Source organism: Antedon bifida, chromosome 5, assembly GCF_963402885.1.
Source record: "Antedon bifida chromosome 5, ecAntBifi1.1, whole genome shotgun sequence".
Taxonomy (NCBI): Eukaryota; Metazoa; Echinodermata; class Crinoidea; order Comatulida; family Antedonidae; genus Antedon; species Antedon bifida.
The window spans coordinates 30,662,649-30,681,705 of NC_136230.1; the positions used below are offsets into that span (position 1 = coordinate 30,662,649).

The window sequence follows — 19,057 nt, forward strand, 5'->3', positions numbered from 1 at the left end:
GATCCATATATGGGCACATCACATTTTTAATCACTTACAGTTTGATAGAGAACTGTATGCAATAAACCTATGTGACGTGTAGGCCTACCAAATTTCCAAAATTAAAGACCTTTTTTGTAAGCATACAGTGCATTACTATAACATATCCATAGGACTTTCATTTTCTGAATAAAGAAAAATCACTATTATCTATTATACCTTTCTGTCTTGTTGAATCCAAAGTAAAACAAATTAAAAAATTATGATTTTAGAAAAGAAAAAACTGAAAAAGACTTACCTTTAACTACGAAGACTAGACCAATCGCTTAGATCTTTGATTTGCTGTGATATTTTATCAGTTTACCCAACGACTACGACGACTACAGACCAATGACTGCTCACTTCTTTGCTCTTTTATAGGCCTATTATCAGCGTAACCCCGGATGATAAGATAACATCAGTAGGCCTATACGCAATTGTTTTCCGCCGCATACACAAGACTAATATTAATATTAAGGGGTTCATAGATTTAGTAATTATTGACTGACTGTACGTTCACCTTAAGTTCGTACAGGATGTGACGTATTCTGAAGAATGGTTGATTTGACATGACCAATTTTGATTTGATATTTTAAGATAACAATATTATTATTTGGTGAGCGCATATACTTGCTGTTCTGTACTTGTGGTCTGATGATCGAGGCGCACGCACGTTGATGAAGAATCACGGTTTGAAATCGCGTAATCCTGTAGCTGAAGTGTTTAAGCGTACGTACGCGCAACGCAATCGAGTTGACCAATAACAATCCACTGTTTGAGTAATCCATCACTTGTTGATTGGTCAAATCACTTATGTTGCGTTACGTCTCTAGTAGGAACCACGCTTTAGTAGGCTTAGACGCAACGCAGTGACGGAGCGCAACTCAAGTTAGTTCACCAATCACAGTTTTGGACAATGTAATTGGTCAAATTATCTGCGGTGCGCTTACGTACGTCCTCGAGTTGTATCTAAGCTTTAAAATCATATACTCAGCAGCTGAAATGTTTACCATTATAGCGAAATAATAATCAAAGTTTCAGCACTTTTTTTTGCACAGGTATTAAATATTGTTTGATGTTAAAGAAGACTGTATAGGCCATTTTGTAGTTTTAATCAAGTTATTCACTTCCGCAAAATTAGCAACATTTTTTTTGGCCAAAGTGAATAATAATTATTACAATATTTTAACAACTTTTATTCAATGGGGTAATATCTTAACTTATATCGAAATAGTACTACAGCTGTTTACTCCTTATCGTTGTATTGTTGATTGTACACTCGGAACTCTATTACGTTTGTAGATAAAGGATATTAGGTGCGAATATTGTACTCTATACATCGGCACTACTTTGTGAAATATTTATTTTACTTTGATTAACCGCAATATGTTCACCTGACCGCTACCAATTCGTCCAAGCGTATCGGGGGTCTTCCGTGATACACTCACGCGTTTGTGTACGTATCAATACCACAATTCAAAGGGTGAATTGACTCAATCATAAGTATGGAATGTAGTTCGACAATAACAACGGTTTAAAACTTGAAAACAATGACTTATTCTTTTCTATTCTGTTTTAAGCCTATATATGGACAAGTGAATCATTTTAACAGGTTGAATTTCATTGAAAGTGAAAAATCAACCAGTACCATTGTCGGAGTTAAAGCTTCCGGTCCCACTAGAATGAAACGCAAGGACGTGACGTAAGCGCAACGCAGTCAAGTTACGACGCGGTAGATTCGAACTGCCGCTTGTGATTGGACGCGTATGACATTGTGCGCTGCGTCAAAGTGTGAACACAAGCTTAAACGGCGCTCTACAGCATTCTCTTTTAAATAGAATTGAATTATTTTGATTTTGTTTACATTTATTCATACATGAATTAAATATCATCTGTGCAAATTGTTATGTCAACCTTGTATAAATATTGGTATACTCAATCGTTACAGCTACATATAACTATCATGATTAAATGTATAACACAATATACTTAAGTTTAGAATTTACGATTTTTCTTTTTCTGTTTATAAGTTTATTAATATGGATGATATTTCCGAAATAAAAAGAAATTGTAAATGCCATAATTGCTTTCAAAAATATTATTAAAGCTTGGTTCCCACTAGGACGCAACGCAGGGACGTAAACCGCAATGCAGACGAATTGACCAATCAAAAGCGATTGATACTTCGAACTGTCGTTTGTGATTGGTCAATTTCGGTTGTGTTGCGGCGTACGTCCTCGCGTTGCGTTTTACTTAGTGAGAACAAAGCTTTAGCAACGTTGTAGACATCTTGCTTTTTAAAATTGTTTGACATAGTGTTTGCGAGTTTGATGTAGTTCTCGTTTTTGACGCACGCGTCGTCAAATCTATCAGTTCAGCAGCTGGTAAAAGGACGCCTTGTACTTTTAAAAGCTTTAACATGTTTAATCCAAGTTCTTTTGAAGAAAAATGACGTCACTAATGTGTATACAGTTTATTAGTTGAGCGTACATGCCTGTACGTGGCTCCTATTCAATCTAACAAATGAGATGTATATGCATATACTTTTATCCCGTAGGCCTATTCTTAAGCGTTCAATCCATACGGCACATCACATAGGCAGTAACCAATAGTGCGTCCAAACACAGGAGACACTAACATTAATGTTTAATACACGCCATTAACAACATGACCCTCAATTAAATTTAGTAACCTAATATTTAAACACGTTTTGTTCGACATATGACTCATTCAAATCTTTCTTCTATATTTATATCATGTACTATTGTGGGCGACAGGTTTTTATTCAGAATCGATGGAGCGTGTGTATTGTTGCTGTTTGCGGCACCTGACAATAACCTAGTCGATTTTCTATAATATTCTTCACCAGTCATTTGACGGACAGACACGGTAAATTTATCTGGCAAAAATTTGCTTTGCTGGGCTGGTTATTAATTATTATATTTTATAGAATTTTTTGATAATTATGGACTATCAACGGATAATGTATTCAGTAATAATAAATACTGTTTTAGTATTTATAGCAACGTCGTCTTTAGCAACAGACGGTAAGTGCTTTATGATTACAATTCATTCTCTGCTGCGAATTACATACATATATACAGTACACAACGACATTAAGATTATTCGATGGATATCAATTTATCTACAGGATGAGATAAATAAATTGTGTTAACTGCTGTATAAGATTCAAAAAAAATAATCGAGAGTAATTACATTCGGGATACTGGCTAGGGTCATCTACTTGTTGATATGGGACGTGCTAACTGTTATAGGTCTCCATAGGTTATGGTACCAGTCCATACATTCTTACCCTCACCGTGGTAGGACGGAATAGCACCAGTTCCTGAACCCCTAGTAGCACCATACTATTAATAGGCCTAGTTGTGTTGATTTGACAATGCATATTTATCTACAGATATATTATGTTCAAATACAGATCTAGTATGTTCAAATACAGATCTATTATGTTCAAATACAGATCTATTATGTTAAAATAGAGTACAACGTCTATATTAGGACCCAACACAATTTTTCCACATTACCCATAATTCGTTACTTCGTCATGGGAAAGTGTCCCATTTATATGGGTTCTACCTTTGAATATAACAGAGAGGTTCTATTGTACGACCATTGGCGGTCACTTTCATTCAAGTGTATATACTCTATACACTTATTTACACTACTGTACACACGCAATTTACCTATTCGTGTATGCTAATGATATACCGGTTTTCTAATCCAAATGTGACCTCTGTTCACACGAACCCTATAAATGCTTTAGCTAATGTGATAGAGCAGAGACACTATCGAATTGTTTGTGACCTCTGTTTACACGACCCTATAAATGCTTTAGCTAATGTGATAGAGCAGAGACACTATCGAATTGTTTATTACCTCTGTTTACACGACCCTATCGATGCTTTAGCTATATTGTGATAGAGCAGAGACACTATCGAATTGTTTATGACCTCTGTTTACACGACCCTATCGATGCTTTAGCTATATTGTGATAGAGCAGAGACACTATCGAATTGTTTGTGACCTCTGTTCACACGAACCCATCAATGCTGTAGAGTGCTGTAATGTGATAGAGCAGAGACACTATCGAATTGTTAGTACCCAGCTCTGTGTAGAAATCATAAGTTATTCAATTTCTGCGAAAACAACACGAAAACAAATATTAATATTGCCACACCTGTCAAAATGAATTAATATCATCATCATGATTTCTAAATACGATGCAAATCAATAAACTCAGACTATTAAAAATTCAAGTGCGGCAGTCAAGTACAACGGTGATGGCTAAGTTATGCTGTAAAACTCAGCTGTGGTTCGTGTATTGTTCTAATATACGGTATAATATGGTGATTACAAAGATATAGTCAATAACATGCAGTCCTTAACAACACCTCATCAAATATAGTGATACATCTTTCTTGATTAAAATTATGATTATTAATACATTATTATGATTCTATTATAATTCATTACATCTGTTGTTATGGTGATAATGCGTTATATTATTGGAATACAATTTCAAATTTTACTTTCAATAGGATTATAGGTAGTTGATATGTATAACATGGTATTTACTGTATAGGACATGATGGCTGCTATATATGGAATAGTATTTACTATATATGGCTGATGGATGCTATATATGGAATGTTATTTACTATATATGGCATGGTGGATGCAATATAAGGTATGCTGGATGCTATATATGACATGGCGAATGACATATATGGCATGGTGGATACTATATATGGCATAGTGGATGCTATATATGGCATGCTGAATGCTATATATGGCATAGGGTGATGAGTAATAATGCGTAACTTGGCCTTACACAACCATCTGTTTTTCAACAACAAATATTGACTCTGGGCGGGAGTGTGTTAGGCTTTCCCAATAACAAGCAAACAAACTGGGTATCGCCTGCCTAGCATGTGCTAAGAATAGAACTAATAGGCCATGTTTATCTAAAGCCTACATTGGCCTGGGGCATTACAAATAGTTGTGAATACAGCAAAGATCTCGACTGATAGCCTACAGTCAATATTTCAATTTTTGTGTGACGGTTAGTTGACGTTATTCTGAACCGGAATCAGAGAGTACTAACATTACAACTGACTTTTCAAAACCAGGAAGTTTGATTAAACACGGTGACGAAGAATGACAATAAAACATGATACAATCTTCTTACGAACACAATGGTTTGAAAGTATTGCACGTGTAATAGTGTAGGCCTATTGTTAACTTTCACTTTAAACATGGAGGTGGTATAATGAGTCAATTTAATTCAGGCATTTACATCCGGAAATTTTGACAATTGGGAATGGAGCCCATGTTATATTCAGACTATAATATTTAAACTTATATAAAAATTGATTTAGAATTCAATAACCGGACGGTTTCTGTAAAATGATAGTTTTTAACAAGTACGGAGAACTTCCAAATGACTTTTAGAGGGGAACATAAAAAGTGTGACGATAGAGAGGTCGCCCTTCATAAAGTTATTGTTTTTCAGAGAGGTAAAAAAAAAACAAGAAGAATATGTGCGAAGTTTAAAAAGTGTGTTAAAAGTTTCATTAAAAAGTACAGAAAAACTAATATTAAATTGGCTTGTTTGGAATCTAGAATTGTCTTTGATTACAATGTTATGAGTAGGGCCTAGGAAATCTTTATTCTTAATTGAAATACCTATCATCTAGTTAGGCCAGGCATCGATAGCACTAACAACTAGAGGAGGAGCAGGTAGGAGGCCTAGCTAGGGCCTAGTAAAAAAGTTAGGACAGGTCTTAGGTAGGATAGGACTAGATAAGAGACATAGCCTAGGCTAGAAACTTCGGGTAGGGTAACAACCTCTGCGGCTCTGCTTCCTGGCATCAGTTTACAATTGTTTGCTCTTCATTTTCAGATTTATTTTATCCATATGGCAATTCAACAGATCAACAGCTTCCCAGAGATGATGATATTGGAATAGAGGTGGAACTTGCTAGAGTTTTTCCTTATTTTGACTCGAATCATAGATCGCTATTTGTAAGTTTTTATATTTCAGTATATTTTATATTCAACATACTATTGCAGCCCAAAGAGCATCAAACTATTCAACATCAACAAAGTTACGAGAATGAATATGGAAACTCAATATACAAAAAAAAAACTCAGCCTGGTAAAAAATTACACAATCAAGATCAGTAGTAGAATAATATTTTTAAAAATGTTATAAATTTATACCTCTATAAACTATTTTTTTCTTTTCAGGTAAATGATAATGGAATACTATCATTTTTAAAACTTGTTAAGTTATACGAGGCCGATTCGTTTCCATTGGACGATAACCGGCGCTTGATTGCACCCTACTGGGCAGATGTTGATATTCGTCTAAATGAAGGTCATGTTTATTATCGAGAAGTTACAAATGACCAGGAATTGTTTGACCGAGCAACGAGTGAAGTACTGAGATTGTTTGGGGGTGAGCTAGGATTGAAAAGGTTCACAACTAAATGGCTATTTATAGCAACATGGGAGAAGGTGCCATTTTACGTGGTTAGCGGCCAGGCAAATGTAAGTAACAAATAATGTATTTTAGTATTCAATTCAATTTAAATAAACATTTATTTTCTTTACAATAAAATTTAATGACAAAAAAATAACATCAAAGAAGGCCTACAATATTAAGAACTTAAGTTATTAAGCTCCTCCTTCTTAATTAATAAACAATATAACCAATTAGTATTTCCTGTCACCCATTGGTGTTTGTTGTTTTTGTATAATTCGATCAATTGAACTTGAAAATGATGATGGTTCCGAAACGTCGATCTTCTTGTTTTTTGTCATTAAATTTTATTGTAAAGTTATATAGTAAGAGTCTATTAATTCGTAATTTATTTTCTTCTTTTAATTTAAAACAAAATAGAAAACGAGTAAGCAACAAATTAGTATTTTTAAAATGACAAATATTGAGAAAAATATTGAGAGACCACGTAAAATTGCACAACGTATTATTAAAGCTGATTTAACGCCTTGTTCATTTATCTATGAAAAGAGTATTTAAAAAAAAGTAAACAATATTATGGAAGACCCCACTCATCCGTTACATTACTGTTATAACTTAAATAGATCAGGTATTAGGCTACGACCTCCAAGAGCAAATCTTTGTAGAACTAGAAAATCCTTCGTTGTAAATAGCATTCATATTTTTAATTCTAATGTAAGACGATAATGCAATTTTTAAATAGTTTTACATTTTTAACAGTATTTTTAACTTTTTATCTTGTATTTTTAGTCTGTTATAATACTGCACGTTTTAAATTGTTGCAATATTGTTGTTTTAATCTACCAAGCAAAGTGAATTTCCATTTTTTTGGACAAATAAAATTTCTTGAATCTTGAATGACTGTAAAAGTATGGAGAAATCAAGTTATAAATAGTCCTTGCTGCAGATTCCCATTATTACTAGGCATTTTGTACAGCAAATATTAATACTTCATGTGCTGTTTTTTGTCATGTACCGTAACCTGCAGGGGGGTAGGGGTCAAGCTTAAAGTATCATACTTATTTGACCTCCTTTCACACTTCTTTGTTGTACAAGTATCTCTATATATTTTGTTTAAATTAGTTTGATTACCTTAATGTTTATTACTATGATACCTGTTATCATTGTTTCACATAACTTGTATTATTTTTGAAGTGTGAAAAATTGAATAAAAGAAAAAAAAAGAAAAGAAAAAAATACCCTAAAGGAAATCCAAGAAATTCAAATGTTGTTTCTGATCTTATTACATTTTAAAAATTAATTATTAAATTATTAAATTGATTAAATTAAAACTCCAAGCCTGGCACTGCACCAACTTTGAAGATTTATATTTTATTTTTATACATTATTATCTGCTTTGTTTTTCCAGAGATACAATACATTTCAAACGGTGCTTATCACAGACGGTGTGCTGTCATTTGTGATTTTTAATTACGGTGTTCTCGAGTGGACGACGGGATGGTCAAGCTTTGGGAGCAATGGACTCGCACAGGGCAATGAATCTGTTGCAGCCCAGGTTAATTTTTAATTTTTAGTTGAAAGCTAGCTCACAAAAACATAATCAGTTAATATAAAACTCCATCTTGTATGTAAAGATTGGCAAAGATGTATTAAAACTTAATAGATTGTGGGTGTAATTGTGAATTATTCTTCTTGTAGGTTGGATTTAACGCAGGCAATGGTGTTAATTTCTACTCAGTTGAGGGGTCTCGTACCAACGACATTCTCAAGATTAACGAGACATCAAACATAGATAGAGAGGGACGATGGATGTTCAGGGTTGACTTAACAGACATCAAACCTGGTGGATGTTACGACAACGTAAATGGTAAGTGATATTTTACCGTGTATTTGAAAAAATACAATAAATTAAAGATGTATTGTCCCCCAAAAACATGAAAAACTTTACATTTTTTGCAGTTTTAATAAAGTTATTCACTTCTGTAAAAAAAAATAATTTCACTTATAAAAAGACAAAAGAAACGTTTTTTTTAACCAAAAACCATTGTCTGACAGACAATTTAAGTATTTTTTGCTTTAGATTACATTTTTTTCATTGAAATAATTTTTTTTTTCGATCCAGTTTTTGTGTTTTTTTGGTGAATAACTATTTATGTTATTAAAATGGCATATTAAAAAGAAATCGTGAAAAAAATTTTTTTAGGTGGATAATATATCTTTAAATATAACAATTTCAGACATTGCATCGGATTTACTGTAATCTCTCATTCTTACAGATGAATTGTCAGTCAGCCCGAAAGTTGTCAGCATGCTAGGGGGCGATGTTCTGTACGTGTCAGGACCGTGCTATGACGAGGCACAGGATATCAACTGCATGATTGATGGCGTGATGATACCGACAAGTTTCAATATCGATACGCCGTTCACGGTCACTTGTATAATGCCTACCACTTTGAAGGTCGGGGATATGGCTGTGTCGCTGTCTGTTGACGGGGGTAACACTTACCTGTACACCGGCTCTGTCACCTCTGGTAAGTTCAAACTTGATTTAAGAATGAGTGTTTCGGTAATTTTCTTTAACAATACTACATTCTTATGTTACCATACTAGGTGACAGCATTTTGGATGTAAGCCAAGAATGTGTCCCTATATTTAAGTCAGTCAGTAGACATTCGCAATTTGGAAAATCAAGAAAAAATTTTTATTTTATTTATTTCCATTAAACAAGTACTGTAAGTATATTTGGTTTAGAAACTTAGTTTGATGTTGTCTTAAAAGTTCAAGGCAATATTTATCTCCACTTTTATAAGTTTACTTAAATGTTATTGTTGGCTTTAACCCAGTACTGTCTGTATCTATACATGCATTATTAATGCATTTCTTTATATTTCTTAATTTCCATGGACATGATCAGGGGCACAGCAAGGAAATGCTGATTTTTTATGGAAGCAGGTTATTTATTTAAGAAAACCTATCCTATTTTAGGGCAACTGAGTCCCATCTTAAAATAATGACTTTAATAAAATATGTGTTTAATTTGTTTAAGTTAAAAATTGTCTGTATCTTCAATGATTTTAGTAGTATAAATCAGAGTTGAAAGAAATATGTATGTATTGAATAGGATGGTTCTGGTTCTACCGTATTCATACCACATGACATTATGTACTTTTTATTGGGCCTAAACTTTGCAATGATAATGTAAAAGATAGCACATTAGGTTAAGTTCATTTCACAATTTGTAGTCACTCACCCAGCTCTATTTTCCTTATTTCAATATTCATAAATTTTTAATTGAAAAATATTTGAATCTTCTATTCAAATAAATCTACTGTTGATATATACCGGTGATATAATAACAATTTTTAGATGTACTTCTGTGATAACATTATATTCATTGTGATATAGCCCTGGGCATCTGTCGGTATATTATATAAATGGTTTGTTGATCAACCAACGAATAACACACAGTATGCTCTTTGTAATTTAATTGATTTATATAATAAGTAGTTTTATGGATTGGAATTTACCACACTTGTTTTGACTAAACATACAAGGATTCTTTATACCAAAATATCCTTTGGTTTTATTAGGCAGTGTGCCGTTTTGATTTAGTCTTGCAATAATTGTACTTCATTTCTACCTGAATTTGACTTTATTATTTCAATGACATAACTGTGAACAAAAATAATATTTTGTTTGACAATACTATTTACTTTTTAAGTATAGAAATAAACCTAAGAGGAACTATGTAGAAATATTATTATTATTTCCTCATAGATTTTGAAATATTTGATCAGTGGAAGAAAGTATTGCTAATAAAAATAAAAAAGTTCTTTTATATAAATCTCTGTCTACACTATCAAACTAGTTTGACAAAAAGTGTGATGTGCCTAAATATGGGAATATATTCCAAAATATGGTAGTGATATGACATCATGTCCATATATGGGCACAACACAGTTTGATAGTGTAGACAGAGCTTAAGACTTTGTAGAGTGTCTTATGAACAGGATTAATTGTATTTAAAAATTTATATTTAGTGTATTGTGAATGCAGTAGTGAATGTAGTTTCTCGATGCATGAATTTATATATTATATACTCTATATAAATTACATCCATCAAAATATCTAATTTGAAATCATTATCTTTTTAGTGAGCATCGACCAAATACCTCCTCCTATTACGTTTACCTCCAGTGGTGATATGTTGGACATCTCCTGGCCGAAGGAAGATTTCCCAAACATAAATTCAGTTCCCGCTGATATCCGTGTGGATCTTAGTCTGGTTACGTACCAGGAGAGAAACTCATTACGTAGGAATACAGGTGATGACATCACGTTGGCGAAGCTGGTGACAGTAGCTATCAACATCCCGCTAACACAAGATGGCTACCAGCTAGATTTAACATCATTGTCACTTACTGACTTTGATGTTGGACTATTGCTGATAGAAGAGTATTCTGACGTTCCTTCTGCAGAATTAAAGTATGTGAAAATATCATCCTTAAGCTCTGTCTACACTATCAAACTTTATGTGACAAAAAAGTGTGATATGCCCAAATATGGTACTGATATGACATCGTCATGTCTATATTTGGGTGCATCACATAAAATTTGATGGTGTAGACAGAGCTTTATACAGTAACCCCTTAATAAACCCAACAAATTGTCTCCTTAATGGAGGTGTTTGACTTTAGTGTTAAAATGTATATTTATATATATATATGTCTTATTTATTTTGATTTTAGTTTTTTTGCATTTATTTTATATAATTTTTATCTAAAAATCAATATATAAACCAAACTTATGCAGTACAATATACAGAAATAGGTATTTTTATCATGCTATATTAAAGACAATTTAATTTTTGTACTTCTTTTTCTAGGCCTAGCATGTGGAGTTTACCTTTTAATATCAATCCAAGTAGTTCAGAAAGTGCAACATCTTGGTGTAGAGAGTGGGCCATGACAGCTGATGTGGTAGAGCCATCTAATGACATACCCCCTTGCCCTTGTACTCTGACACAGGCATTAGCAGACACTACATGGTATGATGCTGACCCCTTCTGTAAAGTAGGGTCAACGCTGGAAGGCAATTGTGCCACTAGGCCTGATGCAGCTCACTGTGTTAGAGCCCGTATCCCAAGGTAAATTGAAGAATTTTATTACATATATTTGGTAAATTTTTTAAAAAAAGGATTTACAATTGGAGAACAAATTCAATATTAAAATCAAATCATTTTTTTTTAGTGCGAATGGCTTTGGAAATCGTTGTTGCTACAACACAGATGGGTACCTTCTTCATCTCGAGGACTTTTCATCCGGTGGCAGTCATCAACTCCGTCACCATGCCGGTGCTTCCCCATATCAGCAAGCTGGAGATATTCCTTTCTTGTCTAATTTCTTATGGGACACAATCCCATGGAGTCAGTGCTGTGTGAGGTCAGACAGTGAGTGTGATAGATACCTTGATAAGAGGCCGTCTGATCAGTGTCTTACATACAACACACCTGAACCAGGTAATTTGGCTTATTTTATTACATATTTTCTTCGAAGTTTACAGCTACACACCTTCTTGTGGTGTATCATACTTTGAGTCAATCTTTGCGTCTTTTTTCTTCCAATTTAGCGAGTATCTTTGGTGAGCCGCATATCATATCATTTGATGACGCTAGGTTTCCATTTAACGAACTTGGAGAGTTTACTTTACTACGAACTGACGTATCGGAGTTTGAAATTCAAGGCCGCCTTCAACCTTTCAACAGTAAGTTACTTTATAGCTTTTAGATCAAATTTATACTTAATATTTAAAATTATTAGGCATTTTGTAGTTGAAAGGACCAGCTGTTATTTATATAAAAAAAAAATTAATACAAATAATTGTCACATGTTCTCATCGAATGCAGCTACTTCTACCGAACCAGGAACGGTTGGAACATCTTTGACTGCGTTCGTTATAAGGTATGCAGCATCCACGACGTACGTTCAAGTTGTGCTCAGTGAACGCAGGACTATGGACTTAATGGTATGGGAGGAGGGACAAATGGAAGAATGGCGATTGATCGATTTCTCAGTAGGCTCATGGTGGAGATTAAATGGTAGGTTATTAATACTAATGTAAACTTTTAAGCTCTCTATTAACCAGTATTCTACTGTATGAACTTTGAACTTTGACAAAATCTGTATTCCTAGGACTACTGTATTTTAGAATAATGACCTTTGTAGGATTCAGGTTAAAATTATTTTTCAATATTTTCAGGTGTTACCGTGTCTTCCACTACTCCGTCTAAAATCCTTATTCAATATGACAATGGCATATCAGCCGAGGTCACAGTTCATACAAACACAACTGCGATGGCGCTGTTAGTCTTAGCACCAGCAAACTTTAAGTACGATACGACCGGTCTTCTAGGATCGTGGAATGATAACCCTGATGACGATAACAAAACAGCTGCAGAATGTAAGTGACAACAAGATTTGAATGTATATTGAGATATAATATTCCAAGCAATGTTCCACAAATTATCACAAACTAAAGCTCTGTCTACACTATCAAACTTTATGTGACAACAAATGTGATGTGCCCATATTATGGATACAATAATGTCATATCACTACCATGTTTGAGTACATCACTATACCGTATATTTGGGAACATCACACTTTTTTTGTCAAACTAGTTTCATAGTGTAAACAGAGCTTTAGAATTTAAACAAAGAGTATACATTATACGAATGTTTTCCTCTTTTTTCCTCCAGTTCTTATTGCTGCGTCTGAATCCTATTTCCACTACGAAGCATTGTCTAACTACACCACTTACAACCAGCCTGGTTTTGTTCCCATCTCAACTATACCATCCACAATCCCTGAGGATAAGATAACAGAGCTGTGCATGGGAAGCACGGCCTGCGCTTACGACTATCAAAAAACAGGTGATCCAAACGTCGGGAAAGGAACGCGAGAAGCAGAGGAAGATTATGATAATACGGATAACGATACGACAGATGGTGAGGTTGAAATTGAATTATCATTTTAAAAATTAAAATCAATATGTTTTTAACGTTATGTATGATATATTATATTATCCAGGAATTATTCGTTCCCAGTAGTTCACTATGCTTAAAATAATATTTATTTATGTATTTAGACCCTAATGTGTCCAAGGATTACCAATAGTAAACAAAAATTAGATAGGGGCTATTTTGTGAACCAGTTTACCAGGGTAACCCCCTACTCATCTCGAATAATGAACTGGGTTCTTTAAATTTGATGATGTATTTTTCTTTGTTGTTTTATTGTCTTAATTATGCCAAGAAAACAAATTTCCATTTTAAAGTGGACCAAAAAGAAAAAAAAAAAGAAAAATTCAATCTTGAATCTAACTACAACCTATCCTCTTACAGTTATCGTCTGCTCAAGGCTAAATGCACCAGCTGATGGCACCAAGACTGGCACAATGTATTTGTCTGGTAAAAGTGTGTCTTTTACATGTCCAGAAGGTCACACACTTGAAGGTTCTGCGACTCGTACCTGCATCAACGGAACATGGTCTGGGAATGACACATCCTGCCAGGGTGAGTCTTTGATTGGCTGCTGCATTGAATGTTCTCTACAATAATATTATTACTATACAGGAGTCAAACCTCGATTAGCGAAAGCTATTTTGTTGGCTTCTTTTCACATATTGTACTGTTTATGTATGATGTGAATAAAGTTGAAAGAAGAAATTTATTACATCCACCAGAATGGCGAGAGGTTATGAAGTCAATCGGGTGTGTTTGTTTCTTTCTATATTTGTTAGTTAGCATGATTACTCAAAACGTTATTGCCTAATTTTCATAAGATTTTAAAGGATGATTTCATAGCTGTATGGGAACATGTTATTTTCACATTCCTAGGCGGGGGTTTGCACTCTCTGAGTGCCCTTCAAGTTTTATAAAAAATATGAAATCGGTACGTCAGTACGCAATGTATTACATATTACATACACAGCTTAATTAATTGATGTTATAAAGTACTTTTTGTTTTTTCTTTTGCAGGCCCTGAAGCTGAGAGTGTGACAAGATCAGAATTCATCTTTCCACTAATAATTGTAGCCTTGGCACTATTTGGGATTATCTTTTTAATTTTGTTAATAATGTACTGTAGAGTCCGCAAAGCACGTAAACATAAAGAAGATATTGAAATGGACCCTACACACGAGAGAGGCCCTAGGTAAGTTTGCAGTGTGTCTATTGTTTGATTTTTCTTTCTGTATACATAAAAGGGCTCAAGTTTGCAGAGAGCCCTTGACAAAAAATGTTAGTCACACTAAGAAAATTTGCACTAAGAAAAAGATTTATACAGTAATTGTTTAAGCTTAATTATTATATTTGTGTTATAGTACTGTAATACCAGTCTCAGAATATGACAGTGAGGCTCCGACACCACCAGAAGTTGCGAGAAATAGTATGGTTGTACCAATCTGCTCAACGTCCAATCCAGAGTACTCGTTAGAAGACAATAAGAAGAAGGGAATAGACAATGATTACATGTCAGTGAGAAATGGTGCTAGACCCTCTAAGGGCATTGATGATGAAGAGCCAGACTTAAAAAAAGAGTAAGTTTACGGTCCATTAGTAATAATTTAATTATGCGCATACTAAATGAACAAGTGGATAATTGGAAAATAACAAACTGTATTAGCCTTAAGCTCTGTCTACACTATCAAAAATGTGATGTGTTCAAATATTGTAGTGATATGCTCAAATAGTGATATGACATCATCATGTCCATATATGGGCACATAAAATTGTTTTGTCACATAAAATTGTTTTGTCTCATAAAATTGTAGATAGCTTTATTTACAAGCTCATGTTTATGTCCCCCCTCCATGAAGAATCACTTTTGAACTGTGATATCATGAGAATCCGCCCTCTAGCCAATCTATATAGAAACTCTTTGAATTTAGCCAATTAGGTGGCATGATAGAACAGATTCTAAAGCTCTGTTAACTCTATCAAACTTTATGTGACAACCAAATGTGATGTGCCCATATATGGACACGATGATGTCATATCACTACCATATTGGAGCACATCACACTTTTTGTCACATAAAGTTTGATAGTGTAGACAGAGCTTTATATAGGTTAAAAGAGATTAATTATACACAATTTATTCAATATTTTGTTATCTTTTTACAGATCAGCAAAACATTTAGATTCAGATTCAGAAGATGAAATTACTGCTATTAAGAGTAAGTTACTTTAAATACTTGTTTACAATCTATAATTTACTGATTACTGTGTACTATTTTAAAATATATTTGTTTTCTTGTTTTACTTCAGGACATTATCAAGCAGAGAGGGAACTGATTGAGTAGCATCACTCACTGACAACTCACTGACAATCATGTGCATAATATATATTTTATTACAAATATTATTTTATATTATACAAACGCTATGTATTAACAGTAAGAATTATATTACATTATAAAATAATATATTTACGTTTAAATTATGATGCGTGTGTTCATTTTATATTACATACATACTGTATTATTGTATATTATACTAGAAGATAACATGTATAAGCTTAATTAATAATGATATTAATTGCATTATAAAATAACATGCATTTATCTTTAAAGCTCAGATACAGGCATAAATTTTAAATATAATATTTGGTTAATTGTACATAAATCAAATATTTGTAACAGAAATCAAGACGAAAAAACATGAATTTCCCTTAATATGGTCAAATACAAAATTTGGCAAAATTCTTCCATAAAAACCAGGAAGACTTTTTTTCAGTAGTTAGGTAGTTAACCTAATGTAATAACATGTCTGGTGACTCCCTAGACGGTGAAAAAAGATGGTGGATATACAGTGGATAATTTTTGCTATAGCATGAAAATAAAAATCTGAAGTTGAATAAAAATATCAGAAATGTAATATTCAAGTTATATTACCTATATTTAGTCATCTGATAACATTTTTTACCACACCGTTTATTTTTCATAGCTTTTTAAAATGCCTCTCTATTTACAAAATTTATGTACAAAAGAATAGAGATTTTACTGTGTAATTTGAACTATCCCCCCACTGATAAGAAAGTGCTTATTTTCAACAAGCTCGTGTAACACAAATAAAATCTCAAAAATTATAAAACATAGGGGAAACTATAGATCGATAATTATTGGAATGTATGATCAATAGAAATTTTTTGCCCGCACCTGGCCTTTAAATAATTTATCCTGTACTGTTGTAAATATGTGTATTTAGTTGCTGAATTAGCAGGGTGGTGTGTTGGTATAAATCATCCATCATTAGCCTGTACCCATAGGGGTGTATCCAGCTGGCCCAGGCCCCAATTAGCTTTTGAGAATTACAATGCAACAGATTAGGTGGAGTTCAGAGTTTTTGGGGCCTGCACCCCATCCCTCAATCTTCCCCCTCCCCCTGCCCTCAATTTAGAAATCCTGAATCTGCATCTGGGTGAAAATTGACAAAGGTAGTGTAGTTGATGTCAAAATCATGGTCATTTGGCCTGATCACTACTAGCTCCATTTATCCATTCTGTCTCATCTCTACGGCCTTATATCCAAATCATCATCATCATCAGGTATAATAGTATCTTAAGTGGGTTTGATAATAGACATGTATAATGATAAATATGTGTGTCTTTAAACTGCGCATTACTTCAAAAAATTAGATAAATTCATAAATAATGTAAATAGCAAACATGGTTTATAAAAGGTGCAATGTAGTATAAGAAACATTTCATAACATTATGATCTACTAGATGAACATGCGGCATTCTATTAAAATACACAACACACATGCATAACAATTATACTGCTGTGTTTACATTGATGTAATCTTTAAGCTCTGTCCACACTATCAAACTATTTTGACATCATTGTGTCCATATGTGGGTGTAGACAGCGCTTTATGTACAGTAGAATCAAACTACTGTTATACTAAAACTGTGATGTGCCCAAATATGGTAGTGATATGCCATCATCATGTCCATACACTGTATATTGGCACATCACATTGTCACATAAAGTTTGATAGTGTAGACAGAGCTTTATATGCCTTGCTGCTACTTTTCAAGATTCAAATTGTTACGAGAATGTTATTTTTATATTTTTTTCACATGTTTTTATCAAGGTAACAATTTGTAACATTTTGTAAGTTTTTTGTACATGTGAGGTTCTGAACCTAGAGCTCTGTCTAGTGTGATGTGCCCATAATAATGGTAGTTATATACCCAAATATGGTAGTGATATGACATCATTATGTCCATATATGGGCACATCAAAATTTTGTCACATAAAGTTTGATAGTGCAGACAGCTTTACTCAATGAATAGGATAGACACCTAATGGCATACAATGATACACATTGAATAAACTAATACTTTTAAATTAGTACACAAAATGCATATTGTTAGTAGCTATATGGTGACTAAACTTAAGGGCAATGATATTAAATAATGTCAATTTTATCTCTTTTCAATACTTCTTTATTGCAAATTTATTATTACATACTTTTATTAATTAATTAATAATCAAATACTTATAATCAAATAATAATTAATATCAAATTTATGCACTTTTTATTCAGCATATTGATGATTTCAAACTTGTAGTATGTTTGCATTTTTTAACATTTATTATTTTCTGATTGTAGATTTTAAAAATGTTTATGTAATGAATTGAACAAAGAAATAATTATTATTGTGATAAAGTTGATGAATTGTTGATGGATAGACCAATAATTTTATCTAGGTGCTAATCATTTATGATTGTTTTTTAAATACAAAATTTATTCTGCTTTTGTACAAATGCGCACGATTACTCACACATATTTTTGCGAATAAATGTCTTTTTTTTTCATTTAAAGATGTATTGTCCCCCAAAAACATGAAAAATGAAGATGAATTAAATCAGACTTTGAATATGTTATTTTGTAGTTTTAATAAAGTTAATCACTTCCATAGAAAAAAAAACGAAAAAATAATGTTTTCACTTGTAAAATGACAAAATAAATGGTTAAATTCAACAAAAAATCCATTGGCTGGCAGCCAATTTGACCATTTTTTGCTTTACATTACATTTTTTCAGGTAAATACATTTTTTTTCAATCACATTTTTTGTCAAAGTGGATAACTATTATGTTACATTAAAATGGAATATTCAAAACATTTTTTTAAAGAATTATTTTTTCAGGGAGACAATACATCTTTAAACAATGTACATGTGAAAAAAATACATATTCTAGGCTGAATTTTTACAGAGTGACATAATTAACTGAAACTGTCATTGAAACTTTATTGTAAGACTAGAAAAACAACCAAAACGTAGAAACATTCTAAACTTTATTTCCTTGAAAAAAGCTGTATCATCTGCTGTTTGTAGGCCTAATTAACAGTAACATAATCTTATAACAACCATTAGTTTCAAGTATTGGTATATTAAAAATATATGACATGATATTGATAATAATCAATCCTTAACATGTTTGTGTTAGAGATGTTCTTTTGCA

At 32.9% G+C, this 19,057-nt stretch overlaps 1 protein-coding gene across 1 annotated transcript; it reads left to right on the forward strand.

Moving 5' to 3' along the window:
* Positions 1-2,901: 2,901 nt before the first annotated feature.
* Positions 2,902-16,061, forward strand: LOC144842921 (sushi domain-containing protein 2-like). Its single transcript, XM_078699522.1, has 18 exons — positions 2,902-3,065; positions 5,942-6,063; positions 6,289-6,591; positions 7,932-8,078; positions 8,222-8,390; positions 8,800-9,054; positions 10,678-11,008; positions 11,409-11,669; positions 11,773-12,041; positions 12,152-12,286; positions 12,429-12,620; positions 12,782-12,982; positions 13,281-13,529; positions 13,926-14,096; positions 14,562-14,736; positions 14,906-15,121; positions 15,707-15,759; positions 15,851-16,061. Exons 1-18 carry the CDS (start codon positions 2,984-2,986, stop codon positions 15,883-15,885), a joined length of 3,366 nt encoding a protein of 1,121 aa, XP_078555648.1. The 5' UTR covers positions 2,902-2,983; the 3' UTR covers positions 15,886-16,061.
* The last annotated feature ends 2,996 nt before the right edge of the window (positions 16,062-19,057 follow it).

Coding starts and splice junctions, on each gene's coding strand:
- LOC144842921 (XM_078699522.1), top strand. CDS start 2,984: ATGGACTATCAACGGATAATGTATTCAGTAATAATAAATACTGTTTTA. Junction 12,983..13,280: donor TAACAAAACAGCTGCAGAAT/GTAAGTGACAAC, acceptor TTTTTCCTCCAG/TTCTTATTGCTGCGTCTGAA. Junction 13,530..13,925: donor GGATAACGATACGACAGATG/GTGAGGTTGAAA, acceptor ATCCTCTTACAG/TTATCGTCTGCTCAAGGCTA.